Source organism: Rosa rugosa, chromosome 5 (genome assembly GCF_958449725.1).
Source record: "Rosa rugosa chromosome 5, drRosRugo1.1, whole genome shotgun sequence".
Classification (NCBI taxonomy): domain Eukaryota; kingdom Viridiplantae; phylum Streptophyta; class Magnoliopsida; order Rosales; family Rosaceae; genus Rosa; species Rosa rugosa.
In genome coordinates, this window is record NC_084824.1 from 6,835,241 (window position 1) to 6,848,182 (window position 12,942).

General features: G+C 37.6%; 3 protein-coding genes across 3 annotated transcripts; 2 read left to right on the top strand and 1 right to left on the bottom strand.

Moving 5' to 3' along the window:
* Positions 1-6: 6 nt before the first annotated feature.
* On the top strand, positions 7-7,375 carry LOC133707972 (inorganic pyrophosphatase TTM2; the record flags this gene model as incomplete). The annotated part of the gene is given in 16 exon segments (XM_062133428.1): positions 7-25; positions 28-174; positions 635-660; positions 662-747; positions 1,122-1,320; positions 1,407-1,520; positions 1,632-1,805; positions 1,979-2,173; positions 2,839-2,961; positions 3,074-3,189; positions 3,666-3,789; positions 3,915-4,184; positions 4,300-5,195; positions 5,642-6,470; positions 6,600-6,758; positions 6,873-7,375. Coding segments are annotated over 13 exon segments (1,803 nt in total), but the record flags the coding sequence as incomplete, so codon positions are not given.
* LOC133711129 (F-box/FBD/LRR-repeat protein At1g13570) lies at positions 5,655-7,163 on the top strand. Its single transcript, XM_062137295.1, has 4 exons — positions 5,655-6,024; positions 6,160-6,470; positions 6,600-6,758; positions 6,873-7,163. Exons 1-4 carry the CDS (start codon positions 5,655-5,657, stop codon positions 7,161-7,163), a joined length of 1,131 nt encoding a protein of 376 aa, XP_061993279.1.
* A 130-nt stretch (positions 7,376-7,505) lies between the features above and the next one.
* Positions 7,506-11,174, bottom strand: LOC133707971 (protein NSP-INTERACTING KINASE 2). Its single transcript, XM_062133427.1, has 11 exons — positions 10,744-11,174; positions 10,536-10,665; positions 10,353-10,424; positions 10,084-10,227; positions 9,922-9,993; positions 9,776-9,835; positions 9,576-9,673; positions 9,191-9,340; positions 8,766-9,107; positions 8,275-8,654; positions 7,506-8,184 (listed from the first exon to the last, which is right to left on the bottom strand). Exons 1-11 carry the CDS (start codon positions 10,844-10,846, stop codon positions 7,861-7,863), a joined length of 1,875 nt encoding a protein of 624 aa, XP_061989411.1. The 5' UTR covers positions 10,847-11,174; the 3' UTR covers positions 7,506-7,860.
* Between the last annotated feature and the right edge of the window lie 1,768 nt (positions 11,175-12,942).

Sequence of the window (12,942 nt, forward strand, 5' to 3'; positions counted from 1 at the left end):
TGTCAGTTATTAGCTCAAAAGAATGATGAATAATATTGGTAGGAGTGGCGGGTCCTTCTGGGGCTGGAAAGTCTGTGTTTACTGAAAAAATACTGAACTTTATGCCCAGCGTTGCGGTCATATCAATGGACAACTACAATGACGCTAGTCGAATTGTTGATGGCAACTTTGATGGTAAGTCAGTAGCTCAGCTACTTCTCACATGTTATGAAGCTTTGTAGATTCCTTTTTCTTCTCTCTCTTATCAGGGAAGTAAAATAATATAGATGTTCTTGCATAAGTTTCCTAGGCAGATGAGTTCTGCTTTATATTCATACAATCATATTAGAAGTTTAGACTATGTAAGATTTGCATTGCATCCCAGGATGCATGGTTTAGTTGGCTATGAGCTAATTACTTTGTAACGAATGATTACAATATTGGCCTAAAAAGTAAAACAACTCTCTCTAATCATTGTTCGTGTACCTTGTAATTGAAAATGACATGAACTTCTTTTTGATCCTTCCATAAGTACTTTTGCAGCAGAACTTATAATTTGGTTCAGGTCTATGTGCCATCCATGAGAGTAGCGTTTTCCATTGGTGAGAAAATACAGTAATTCTTTTGGTTATTCATTTTTTTTTCTTCTGTGCAGATCCACGTTTGACAGACTACGACACCATTGCTCCAGAATGTCAGTGACTTAAGAGCATGGAAGCCGGTTGAGGTTCCATTATATGACTTCAAGTCCAGTTCCCGCACAGGGATACAGGTTGAGAAGGCTTATCATGTCCCTAGCATATTAAAAATGAATTTATAACTGTTGAAAAAAAAATTGAATGTAGTGAATAATGAATATATCTGAGCTTGCTTATTGAAATCGTAATCCTCTTTGTCATTGAAGGATTAAGCATCCTTAAGAACCTTAATGTTGACCTTCATCCCGCCTCCCCCCAACCCCCCCCCACCCCCCCCCCCCCCCCCCCCAAATGCATCTTAAGAGTGGTGATGGTTATTTTTGTTAATTAAGAGAATGCTGAATAGTGCCTTATTAAAATTTATTTATTGATAGAGATTATTTTCTACAACTTTTCATATTTTCTGATCTGGCTTAAATCTTATGTTAAAGAATCTACTGGTGACAGGACAGTTGAAGTCCCAAGCTCCCGTATCGTGATCATTGAGGGCATTTATGCTTTGAGTGAAAAGTTGCGGCCTTTTCTGGATCTACGAGTATCTGTCACAGGTGGTGTTCACTTTGACCTTGTTAAAAGGGTTTTACGGGACATACAGCGAGCTGGCCAAGAACCAGAAGAAATAATTCATCAAATATCTGAAACAGTACTTCTCTTCTTCCCTCCTTACCAATAAGCACTTGACAAATTGTTGTTTTTCCAGAAGCCCTGAACTTCTTTCCCCATGTACAGGTATACCCAATGTACAAGGCCTTTATCGAGCCAGATCTTCAAACTGCTCATATAAAAATTATCAACAAGTTCAATCCATTTACTGGATTTCAAAGTCCCACTTACATTTTAAAGGTTAAATCTCCATTCCTTTTAGTAAATGTGCTTGTATTGGTGTTGATTGCTAACCTGAAGTTGTTACACCTGCATCTTCACTGAAAATTTTGTGCACCATATATATTGTAGTCAGCGAAGCCCTTGTCGGTGGATCAAATAAAGGCAGTCTTTACTGAAGAGCATACAGAAGCCAAGGAGGAGACCTATGACATATACCTTCTACCACCTGGTGAAGATCCAGAATCTTGCCAATCATATCTGAGGATGCGTGATAAAGATGGGAAATATAGTCTCATGTTTGAGGTTTGCCTTTCAAAGCTTAGTTTCTGTATTTTGTGAGATGAGATAGGTTGTGAAGGACTTACTGAGGTCAAAATTATATATAGCCTCAGCCTTCAATGATAAGAGAGTTATAATATGGCCAAAAGTCAATATATTTTCATGTACATGATTAGACAGTGTGCTGCATATTTCAGGAGTGGGTGACAGATAATCCATTTGTTATATCACCAAGAATAACTTTTGAGGTCAGTGTGCGTCTTCTTGGTGGACTAATGGCTCTGGGATACACAATTGCTACTATCCTGAAAAGAAGCAGTCATGTATTCTTCAATGATGGTGTCTGTGTAAAAATTGATTGGCTAGAGCAACTCAATCGTCGATATATTCAGGTTTGCTGTTTTTTTTTTTATTTTTTTTTTTATGTTCTAGTATCCGGATACTACTTAATGCTTTGATGCTTTATATCTTATATATGGGTTATGGAGGAGACTTGCTCATATTATTTCTCTTCATTGTATAAATGCGTATTTAGGGCCAGTTAATCTTAATAAGAGGAAAAAAAAAACATATGGGAGAAAGGAGGGAGAGATATGAGAATCAAAAACCAAAACCGACATTGTTCCCAACGAGGGGCTAACTAGATGGTTATGCCTTTTGATATATTCCAATTTTCTTTTGATGGTCATGCTGATAATTTCTTCTACATAGTAATATCTGTATAAAAAGTAAATAAGCAAGAATGAAAAAAGTTCTTACATGAATGCATGTTAATAGGATTTCTAACTGAGATGTTTTGCAACATTCAAAATGCTCTATCTGTCAATTCTTGCTCAATTAAATTTTAGTGTTAATGCCTTGGGGCTATTGTTGTTATTATTATTCTAGTGGGACTGGAATAAGATGTTGCCTCTATGGATAGGCCCCTTTTAGTTGGCTAGGCCCCTTATCTCATGGCTTTGATAAAACATAAACCTTATGGTTCATATTTTCTAATTTCATTTGTTGTTTCTTATGTCTTTTATGATAACTTGAATTTTCTGCATATTTGGTACAGGTGCAGGGAAAAGATCGAGTAGTTGTAAGATGTGTTGCAGAGCAGCTTGGCTTGGAAGGTTCATACATTCCTCGTACCTACATTGAACAAATTCAACTGGAAAAGCTCGTGAATGAGGTCATGGTATGAATTCTACATCTTATTCTCTCTCTGGGATGTGATATCATAGTGATCCAAAGCATAACTTGCCTTATTTTTCTTTTTCTTGTTTTTCCCTCTCCCGATTATCTTTCAGGCCTTGCCAGATGATTTAAAGACAAGGCTTAGCATAGATGAGGATCTTGTTTTGAGCCCCAGAGACGCACTTTCTAAAGTCTCTGCAGCTGTCATGAGAAATAAGCATCTCAAGAGGTTTGATTTTCAATCCACCTATACATAATTCTTTGTATATTGGACTTTTTGTTGTTGCAGGGGGGGGGGGGGGGGGGAGGTGGTGTTTAGAACTGCACTGTTTATGGTCAGTGGACATTGTTTGAGTGGCTCAGTTGGCAACATAAGCTTCAGTCCAGCATTTTGAAAGTGATAGTATGTCAATGTGTTAAATGGAATTTCAGGTTTTATTTGCTTCACAGGAGATAAATGCTTTGCAATGTCAGTAAGGATTTTTTGGTTCCTTCTCCTCTTATCTAAACAATCATCAGTCTTCCTGTCATGAAGTAAAGTCCAGTACTTCAATGACAAAGCAAAGCATGAATCTCCACTGACATAGCAAAGCATGGATCTCTATATTCAGAAAGACATCATTTTTGTTTATAACGTGCAAGTTTTTCTGTTTTTGTTTATTTCATTTTCTGTCCAAAACTGAGACCTGAGTCTATTCTGGACAGTGGTATGTCGCAGTCCTATACAAACCAAAGGGACAAAAGTACATCCAGGCTCACTGGATATTCTTCCAACGGTCAAAGGTTTGAAGACAGAAATTCAGAATCACAAGCAACACTAGCAAGCCAGGTAGAAGAGTGGGTCTTAATGGTCATTATGTGTGCTTTTGGCATTGGAGTCACTTCTAGTTAATATGATCACTAACCGATTTTTCCTGTTTCTTTCTTTGCCTCCTCTCCTTTCTATTGTGGCAGGGAGTCATTACTCAGCTATCAGAGCATATATCTTCGCTGAATGATAGGATGGATGAGTTTACAAACCGAATTGAAGAGCTGAATTCCAAGTTGACTGTGAAGAAAAGTTCTAGCCAACAAAACATGGCTCTTCAAGCTGAAGCCTGCAATGGCTCCACTCCCACATATAATTTCATCTCTAGCTTGGGCAATGGATCTTTAACTGGCTCCATAATGCCTAATTCCTCATCTTCTGCCCAGTTGGCTAAGGAGTCTCCAGCACTGGAAGAGGTACTATAGTTGACCTACCTTAGTTACTCTCAATCAAAATTTGCAGGGTAATGTTCTGCGAGGAGCAAAATATCACCATGTGTATGACTGGTTTGCTAATCTTCTGTTGTATCAGATATCAAATATTACAAGGGGACAACGTCAAATCATGCACCAGTTAGACAATCTCAACAATCTCCTCCGGGAAAGCATGGGAGAGAGAAATCGACCGGCAAGAACAAACAGCAGTAAAGGCATGGATGCTCGTTCAGTTCCTCTTGCAGTAACACTTGCTGTTGGCGTTTTAGGAGTCGTCATATACAAGGGCATCTTAAATCGAAGCTGATTTAACTTGAAAACTTATTAGACTGATCGACTTTTCCCACCTGAGTATGATGCAGTATTACCCTTCTGCTCGGGAAACACATTTTAACAGTTAGAGATACCAGAAGCAAATAGAAGCTAGAGAGAGCTTCTTTGAGAATTTGTAAAGAAGGGTGCCGTAGCAATTTTGAAATTTTTTTGGGATACAGGATACTAAATGGTTTTTCCATTCAATTGCTAGTTTTAATAAAATATGAGGATGAATTTCAGAGCTAAATCTTCTCTCTCAAGCAATCTCATATCTTTTTCAGTCAACTTTGCTGACGAAGTGGTGTTAGCTCAGTGGTTAGAGCACCCACTACCTAAGATTGAGGTCATGGGTGCGAGTCACCATAGGAGTATGAGTGAAATCCTTTGATCCTCTTTAAAAAAAAAAAAAATCATCAAGAGCGAGTCATAAATAGTGTTGTCACCTATAGAGTTGCCTTGCATTTTCAGTGAAGGAGGATCAAAACTGGGCTGAAAATGTTGGGCTTTTGTTTTAGATCCAACATTAGTTTTTCAGACGTCACCCTCGAAGCAGGGCAGACCGCCATAAAAGGTGTTAAACTGAGTTTTGGTCCGTCATATAATTATGTAGAGGAAGATGCGAACTTCACCTTCACCGACCGGCGGGAACACCTCTTGAGAGTTAAGACCCAGAAAAAGGTAAATGGTAAAGTTTACATTTTGGAGAAGACAGCAAATCTGAAATCTTTATCTGTCTGGTTTTTACTGCTCTTACATTTTTTTTGTTTGCTTCCGTTCTTTCATTTCTCCAAGATCTGATATTTGATGATTTGGGTTTGCTTTGGATTCAATGGAATTTCATAAGGGCTTTGATTGATGAGCATGGTTTCATGAAAAGAGAGATAACTGTCAGTGAACCTTTGAAGGCTATAATGGAAATGTACAGAAAGCATTGCATTCACTTAAACTTAGAACGAAGACTTTAAATTGGAGCCAGAGCACTGAGTTTTGTTAGTTTTTGTTTCAGATTCTAATGCTGAAAACTATGCAAATTGGGAATTTTTGGAGTTGATGAATGTATAATCACATTTTATTTTACTGAAAAAAAAAATCTATAACTGCTTGTTTTCTCTGTGCAAGTTTAGTTGGAGTATGCGAATGGGCGATAAACCGGATCGTGATTTGATAAGCAATCTGCCTCAGAGCATTATAGAGAGCATTCTCACGTGTTTGCCAATAGGAGATGCTATAAGAACTAGCTGCTTGTCAAGGAAATGGAGATACAAATGGACTACACTCACTCATCTTGTATTCGACGAAAAATGTGTGGCTCAATCTGGTGATCAAGTAGTTGTCACAAAAAGCCTTATCAATTTTATAACTCGAGCTCTCTTTCTTCACCAAGGCCCTATTCACAAGTTCCAGGTCTGTACTTCGTACTTGCAGAGCTGCCCGGATATAGATCAATGGATACTTTTCCTTTCGAGGAATGGCATCAAAGAATTGGTTCTTGAATTGGGAGAAGAGGGTGAGTGGTTTAGGCTGCCTTGGTGTCTTTTTTATTGTGAAAAGCTGACCCGTTTGGACCTATATCGCTGCGAGTTGGATCCGGCTCCTAGTTTTAAATGATTTTCATGTTTGAAGAGCCTCAATCTTCATCAAGTTTTGGTTGCTCCTGAGGCAATTGAAAGTCTTATTTCTAGTTGCCCGCTACTTGAGACCTTGTCTTTGGCATACTTTGATAGCCTAGCTTTAAATATCCGTGCTCCAAATCTTAAGTACTTATGTCTGGAAGGTGAGTTTAAGGACATATCTCTTGAAAATACTCCACTATTGGTTGATTTATCTGTTGCTTTGTACATGACTGATGAAAATGCTGAGAACTCTGAGCAAAGTTCAAATTGCAAGTTTATCAAGTTTCTTGGTGGCATACCACGCCTTGAGAGGCTTATTGGGCATATCTACTTTACTAAGGTAATACGAGATGCTTTTGTTTGTTTATTCTCACTTGCGTTTTCAAGTGTACATACCATAGCTACATTTATGTTTCACAACAGCGATACTCTTCTTATTTCTGTGTGTACTTTTTTTTTTTGTTTCAAGTATTTGAGTATAGGTAAAGACCCGGGAGTCCTTCCAATTACATATAACCATCTAAAGATTATTGAATTATATCAAGTGAGTTTTGAAGATATGAAAGAGATACTTGTTGTTCTTCGCTTGATTACAAACTCTCCTAATTTAAAGGAACTTCAACTCTCGGTAAGCTATTGTGAATATGTTATCATCCTTTGTTTTTACATGTGCTTTACTCATAGCTATTCTAGTTTTCAGCTTTACCCTTCAGTTAATAGTAAAGATTACTGCCAAACATAGGGATCCTCTTTAACATCAATGGAATCACCGGATTTGGATTTCTGGGAGAAAGAAGGCCCTTCAGATTGCACATTCCACAAACTTAAAGTTGTGAAGATGACAGATATGTCCGGACTGCCACATGAGATGGAATTCATCAAATTTTTGTTGAGAAAATCACCGGTGCTTGAGATCATGAGTATTATGCCTTGTGTGTTTGTTACTATGGAGTCGCGTTTGATAATAGTCACGGAGTTGCTTAGTTTTACAAGGGCGTCTCCTAAAGCAGGAATTGTATTCATCCAAGACTAAGTTCTGTGTCTGATAATGTTTGACAGAGCTGGGCTTCTGTTGTGTTTGTTCAATTCAATATCTTGTGAGAAATGACAATGTGTTGACATTGTATACAAAATCACATGTTTGGTTCATACTGTTCTACCTCCTGAACGGACACTGGCTGTGATGTGACAATATATTTCCAGGAACAGAATATATGAAATTCCTTATTTCTGTTGTGTGATTGATATCTGAACAATGAACCTCTTGAAGGATTTAACAAAATGCCATTGAATTTTTATTTGGTCATTTGTTTTTTTGCAGAAATAATTATTAACTTGAACGGATAGTATACCGCTTAGCCATGAGAAACATTGCTAATCCAAAAACTCTATGTGAGCTGCCATTGAAATTTAAGAAGACAGACAAAATTCAATCCGAGAACATTATTCTTACAATCTGAAGACCCCAAAATGGAGTCTCAGGAATACTTTTTCACTCGAGAATAATCAAAAAGGGCATGTAACACACTCAATCTACATGTCAGATTTCTCATATCAGATTCTGTACAGTCGAAATTTAACACAACTCTTTTGAGCTTCAATATGATGATGTCGATGCTAATATACAACAATACAACAAACTCAATGTTGACTCCTGTTCATGGTATCAACCTGTATTATGTCCTTTGCCTTTGCATTTTTGAAGTTCCACTATTTTGAGGCTTGTATTATTACCTTGGTCCAGATAGCTCCATTGCTTGTGCAAGCAATGAAGAGTCATCAGTGAGATCAGAGTAGCGCTCAGAAGATGAAAAATCATTATTGGTTCTGCACCTATTTGATTCGGCTCTCTGAGAAGCTTCCCATTTCTCTGCGAGTCCATCTCCTTCGAGCATTCGTACCACTTCAGACATCTTTGGTCTCTGACCAGGAAGATTTTGAGTGCATAAGAGAGCCACTTGAATCATTTCTTCAAGCTCAATGGCATCATAGTCGTTCTTCAGTTCCTTGTCAACCAGCACATCAAACTTTTTTTCTTGTTGAATTTTCTTCACCTGCAAGAACAACCATGACTTAACTAAGTACATCAACCAAAGCATAGCCTAATACGAGGTTCTCAAAAACCCAAGAATTCATTAGCTCACCCAGTCAAGTATAGCGCCTTTCTGGTTTGCTGCTTTGCCAAACTCCAAAGCTCTTTGGCCAGATATTAGTTCAAGTATTAGGATCCCAAATCCAAAAACATCAGTTTTCTCCGAGGACTGGCCAGTTGAGAGATACTCCGGTGCTATGTGCCCCACGGTGCCCCTCACCGCTGTTGTAATGTGTGATTCATGGTGATCCAAAAGTTTTGCCAACCCAAAATCTCCCACCACAGCCTCAAAGTAATCATCAAGCAGTATATTTGCAGCCTTTACATCCCTATGAATGATCTTGGGGTCACACTGCTCATGCAAGTACAGAAGTCCCCTTGCTGCTCCAATTGCAATCCTCTTCCTTGTGCCCCAATCCAAGGCTGGTTTTGCTGCAAATGTACCAAAGTTTGTGTTCATTCACTAGTTCTAAAGGCAAAGGAATTAATATAAAGTAGTGACTAATGCAAAATTTGCAAATGGATGGAGAAACGAGTCTTTACATTTGAGACGCAAAGCAACACTTCCATTAGACATGTAGGGGTAAACTAGGAGCCTCTCTTTGGCTGTCATGCAAAATCCATAAAGGCGGAGGAGGTTACGATGCACTGCTAGGCTGATCATCTCAACTTCTGTCTGAAATTGGATTTCGCCGCCTATGGCATTAGCATCCTTGAGCCTTTTGACAGCTACCACAGTACCGTCATGGAGATATCCTTTGTAGACATTTCCAAAACCACCCTTGCCAACCAAGTTTTTACTGCTGAAGTTGTGTGTTGCAGACTGAAGTTCTCTGAAGTGAAATGACTTCAAGTTTCCGAGGCATACTTCTTCATGGTGTGATTCTGAAATTTCAATTAGTGTTAGTAAAGACAGCGTTTTGCAAGTCTTCATGTGACTGAATTCAATTTACTTTTTATATACTAACCGTTGACGTCTAAGAATATTTGCTTGTTGTGCTTTTGCCTCCACCAAAGAAGGAAACCGAAACCAAGAATTAGAAGGCAAATGCAGCCTAGGCTTGATGCAAAGGCCAAGGCAATTTTATGGTTCTTAGGTCTTCCAGCAGGTTGAGAATCTTCAGATACATTAAGAAAAGCAATTTAGGGTATTTGCAAGAAGCTTTATAATTAGGAAGAAACGATTTGCAAGAGAACATGAAAAAGTAGAATTTGAAATTCCAGAAAAATGTCAGTCATTAAATTGAAACTAAAGTAAACCAGGTTTCTAATATTTTAAGAAAGAAACAGAATACAACTTTAAAAACAGAACTTCAAAATTTGAAAAACACAACAAGAAGGAACCATCATTACTTTGTGTATTATTCAAGGAAAAAGGTTGCGGCATAGGCGTTGTTCCAAAGCAGTCTTGCTCCATTCCAGCGGTGCAAATCAGAGGGTTTCCCACAATACTGTGTCAATTCAAAAACTAGATAAATGAGTTTCAGTTCTTCCTCTTCTGTATTAAGGAGGGAAAAACTTTTGGAGGCAAAAGCAACATTAAAGTGACTCACTTGAATGCTCTTGCAGGAAACCGGGGTACTGGACCGCTTAAATTATTGTAAGACATGTCCCTGTAATCCAACCTTAGTAAGACATTTTCAACAAGAACTAACACAAACTAAAATTAATTAACAACAGTAAGTTTGAAGATAATTACAGAAAGGCCAGCTGGGTCATGTTGGCAAACGATGAAGGAATTGCCCCAGAGAGACTGTTATTGTTTAGCCTCCTGCTTGCAACAGAATTAAGCTTCATGACTATGTTTCTTTAATTGGTCAGTAAATAATTGAGTTCAGCAGTTTCTGAAATATAAACTCACAAATATTGTAGGTTTTTCAGGTGGGATAGAGCTGTGGGAATTTGACCACTGAATAAATTGTTAGACAGATCAAGTGTTTTGAGCTTCTGGAGCCTCCCAAGCTCAGTTGGGATTGGTCCTGTTATATTGTTATCCTGAAATGTCCTGCCAAAGGAATAAAAAGATTTTAAAAATAAAAAATAAAAAAACCAAGAACAAGAACAAGAACACCCTTTTTAGTAAAATTTGATATGGAAATACCATATTACTTAGAATTAATGGTCACTCACACAAGCACGAGATTTGTCAAGTTGGCTATGCTTGGTGACAAAGTGCCTGATAAATTCTGGCTTGGAGTTCCTCTGCATAGAAACCATTGCAGCTACTTAAACTAAGATACCAGTTTTTCATGCATGGTGTATTTTTGAATTTCTCAATTAATGATTTGAAAATTTAAACACAATACTACTTACAGGGCAGTGACTAAACCATCAGAGCAAGTTACCATATTCCAGCTGCAGGGATCCACAGAAGTTTCATCCCAATTGCGAAGAACGCCACGAGGATCAACTAGTGAATCCTTAATGCTCCCCAATGCTATCACTGAAAAAATCATTAAGAAGTATCAGACGCTACTCAGTGATTCAAACACACAAAGAGTCTGCATAGCTAATTAATTACCTTCCATGTTGACACCTTTGGAGGTAAGGGCGCCACTTACAAAAGTCCACAAGCACAAAAGAGTCACAAAGCACAAAGCTTTACCTCGCTTCCTAATTTCCATTGAGTTTAATGTCCAAGAGAACAGGGGCACCCGGATTTGATATAAAGCTTATGGAGCTGGTTTAAGTAGTACCAAAGCCTCAACACAAGAAATCTGCAACTGGGTCTATCCAAAACCAGAAATGCACTGACTCACTAAGTCAAGGCCTGGCGTCAGAGGCAAGAGCCAAAGAAGCAGGTATTGGTTTGCTTGTAAATAGATAGTAAAGACTAAAGAGAAGTAAGCATGCTCTGCCACTACTGGTTTCAGTAAAGAAAAAGCAGCAAAATAAAGGAATATATAAAAGCTGATGAGCAACACTACTAACGAAGTCTAGATAATTGCAAAAGATGATTGCAAAAGAAAATTCCTTCAATCATGTATTGGGTTAAACAAAAGGTACGTGCTTTTGGAAAATTATTTTTATTTAGTATTATTCCCTCATTATAAAATGTAAAGCAAGTGAAGGATTACCTGTTTTTTTTTTAGGAGAGTGAAGGATTACCTGTTAAGCACTGTAAAAGCTATGATTACGACAACTTCATCAAAATTTACTGTGCAGGCACATAGCTTAATTTGCTGTCAGTTAGAGAGAGAGAGAGAGATCTGTACAGTAGGCTAAGCTTCCATAGTGGCTCCTGGGAATCTAACATTCCATTAAGTTTGGCCATTTATTTGATTCTCGAATTCCACCATATATTTTTCTAATAATTAGATTCGAGTCACTACAGCCGCACATGAAGTCAATTTTTCTTTCATGTTTAAAACCTATCTAGCGAATAGATATTCAAACTTGAGATCTTATGTATAATCGTAAGTACTCTTAACCAAGTCATAAGTCATAATCCTCGACCTACTACTCATAGACTTAATGATCGAAAGATTTTATGAAAATCAAAAACATAAAACTTGTGTAAACCGGTCTACATTTTAACATTCGCACAAAATCAAGTGAAGAAATTAAAATAATAACGTAGGATGATTCATAACTACAAAGATTAAGAGCGTCTATCTTAACGGCAAACTCCGAATTCAAGAAATCTTTTGTGTTGATTTAGCCAGAAAAGAAAGTGCTAATACATTCGATCACTCTGTCTCCTGAATCAAGAGACAGTCCATGAAATAAACTATGAAAAGCAGCAACTTTTAAAAGCAAAAGAGAGCATCTTTTTCTTTACCTCTTGCTTTGTAAGAAACGACAGGTAAATTAGTAGGTCCCCGGTATCTGCTGAAGACCTGAAGTAGTATTGTCCGTGTGACGAAGCCCTTCGATTTGATGTTCTATATTGCTTGAGGGTATTGAATTTTTTTATTCGAACTCTTAAGACTTTTAAGAGTTGTTGAATTAGCTTATTGTGTGGGATACACCCAAAACAGTGATTAATTAAACAGCTTCGGACTCTAAAATTTTAATTCTCAAAGCATCATAGAATTTTTGAGCTTAAAATTCCGGTCAGGGTTCCTTCTAGTGTTTGGTAAGGCAGGGAAAGCACTCAAGAAAGACTATTTGATTTCCTTTCCGGTGTTTGGTTGGTTAGTAAAAAAAAGAAAAAATATATCAATATTTCAATAATACCCCTTATATTTTAAAATTTATCATCATTGGTGAAATTGGCAAAAACACATTTGAGTAGGGATATTGTAGTCTTAAATTTTCATAATAAATACTGGGAAAGAAGGGAAAATCAATCCTATGAGTTATGAATTAAAGGAACCATCTTCCATCCTATTTTCCCATCTATCAGAAAAATAATTCCCAAGTTTGTACCTACCAAACAAAGGAAATGAACTATTTTCCTTTCTTGATTCCTCAAATCCGTGAATCAAACATGACCTAAGAGCAAACAGTGATTTACGTGTGCCTAAACTGCATCAAAGAGGAGATCATGGGGTCACGATGATACTACAGAAGAAAATATGATACGAACAGTAATGATATATCTGGTACATAGATGCACGTGCAATCTGGTCCTACAGTGCCGCTGACTTGATTGATGTTCAAACGTTCCTTTGGACCAAGAGGAATTGCTTTGTTGCTTTCATGATGATCAATCTGAAGATGCTATAGTAAAGTTGATCAGGTGGTTATCATTCAAAGCAGTTAAATTCGAGGGTAT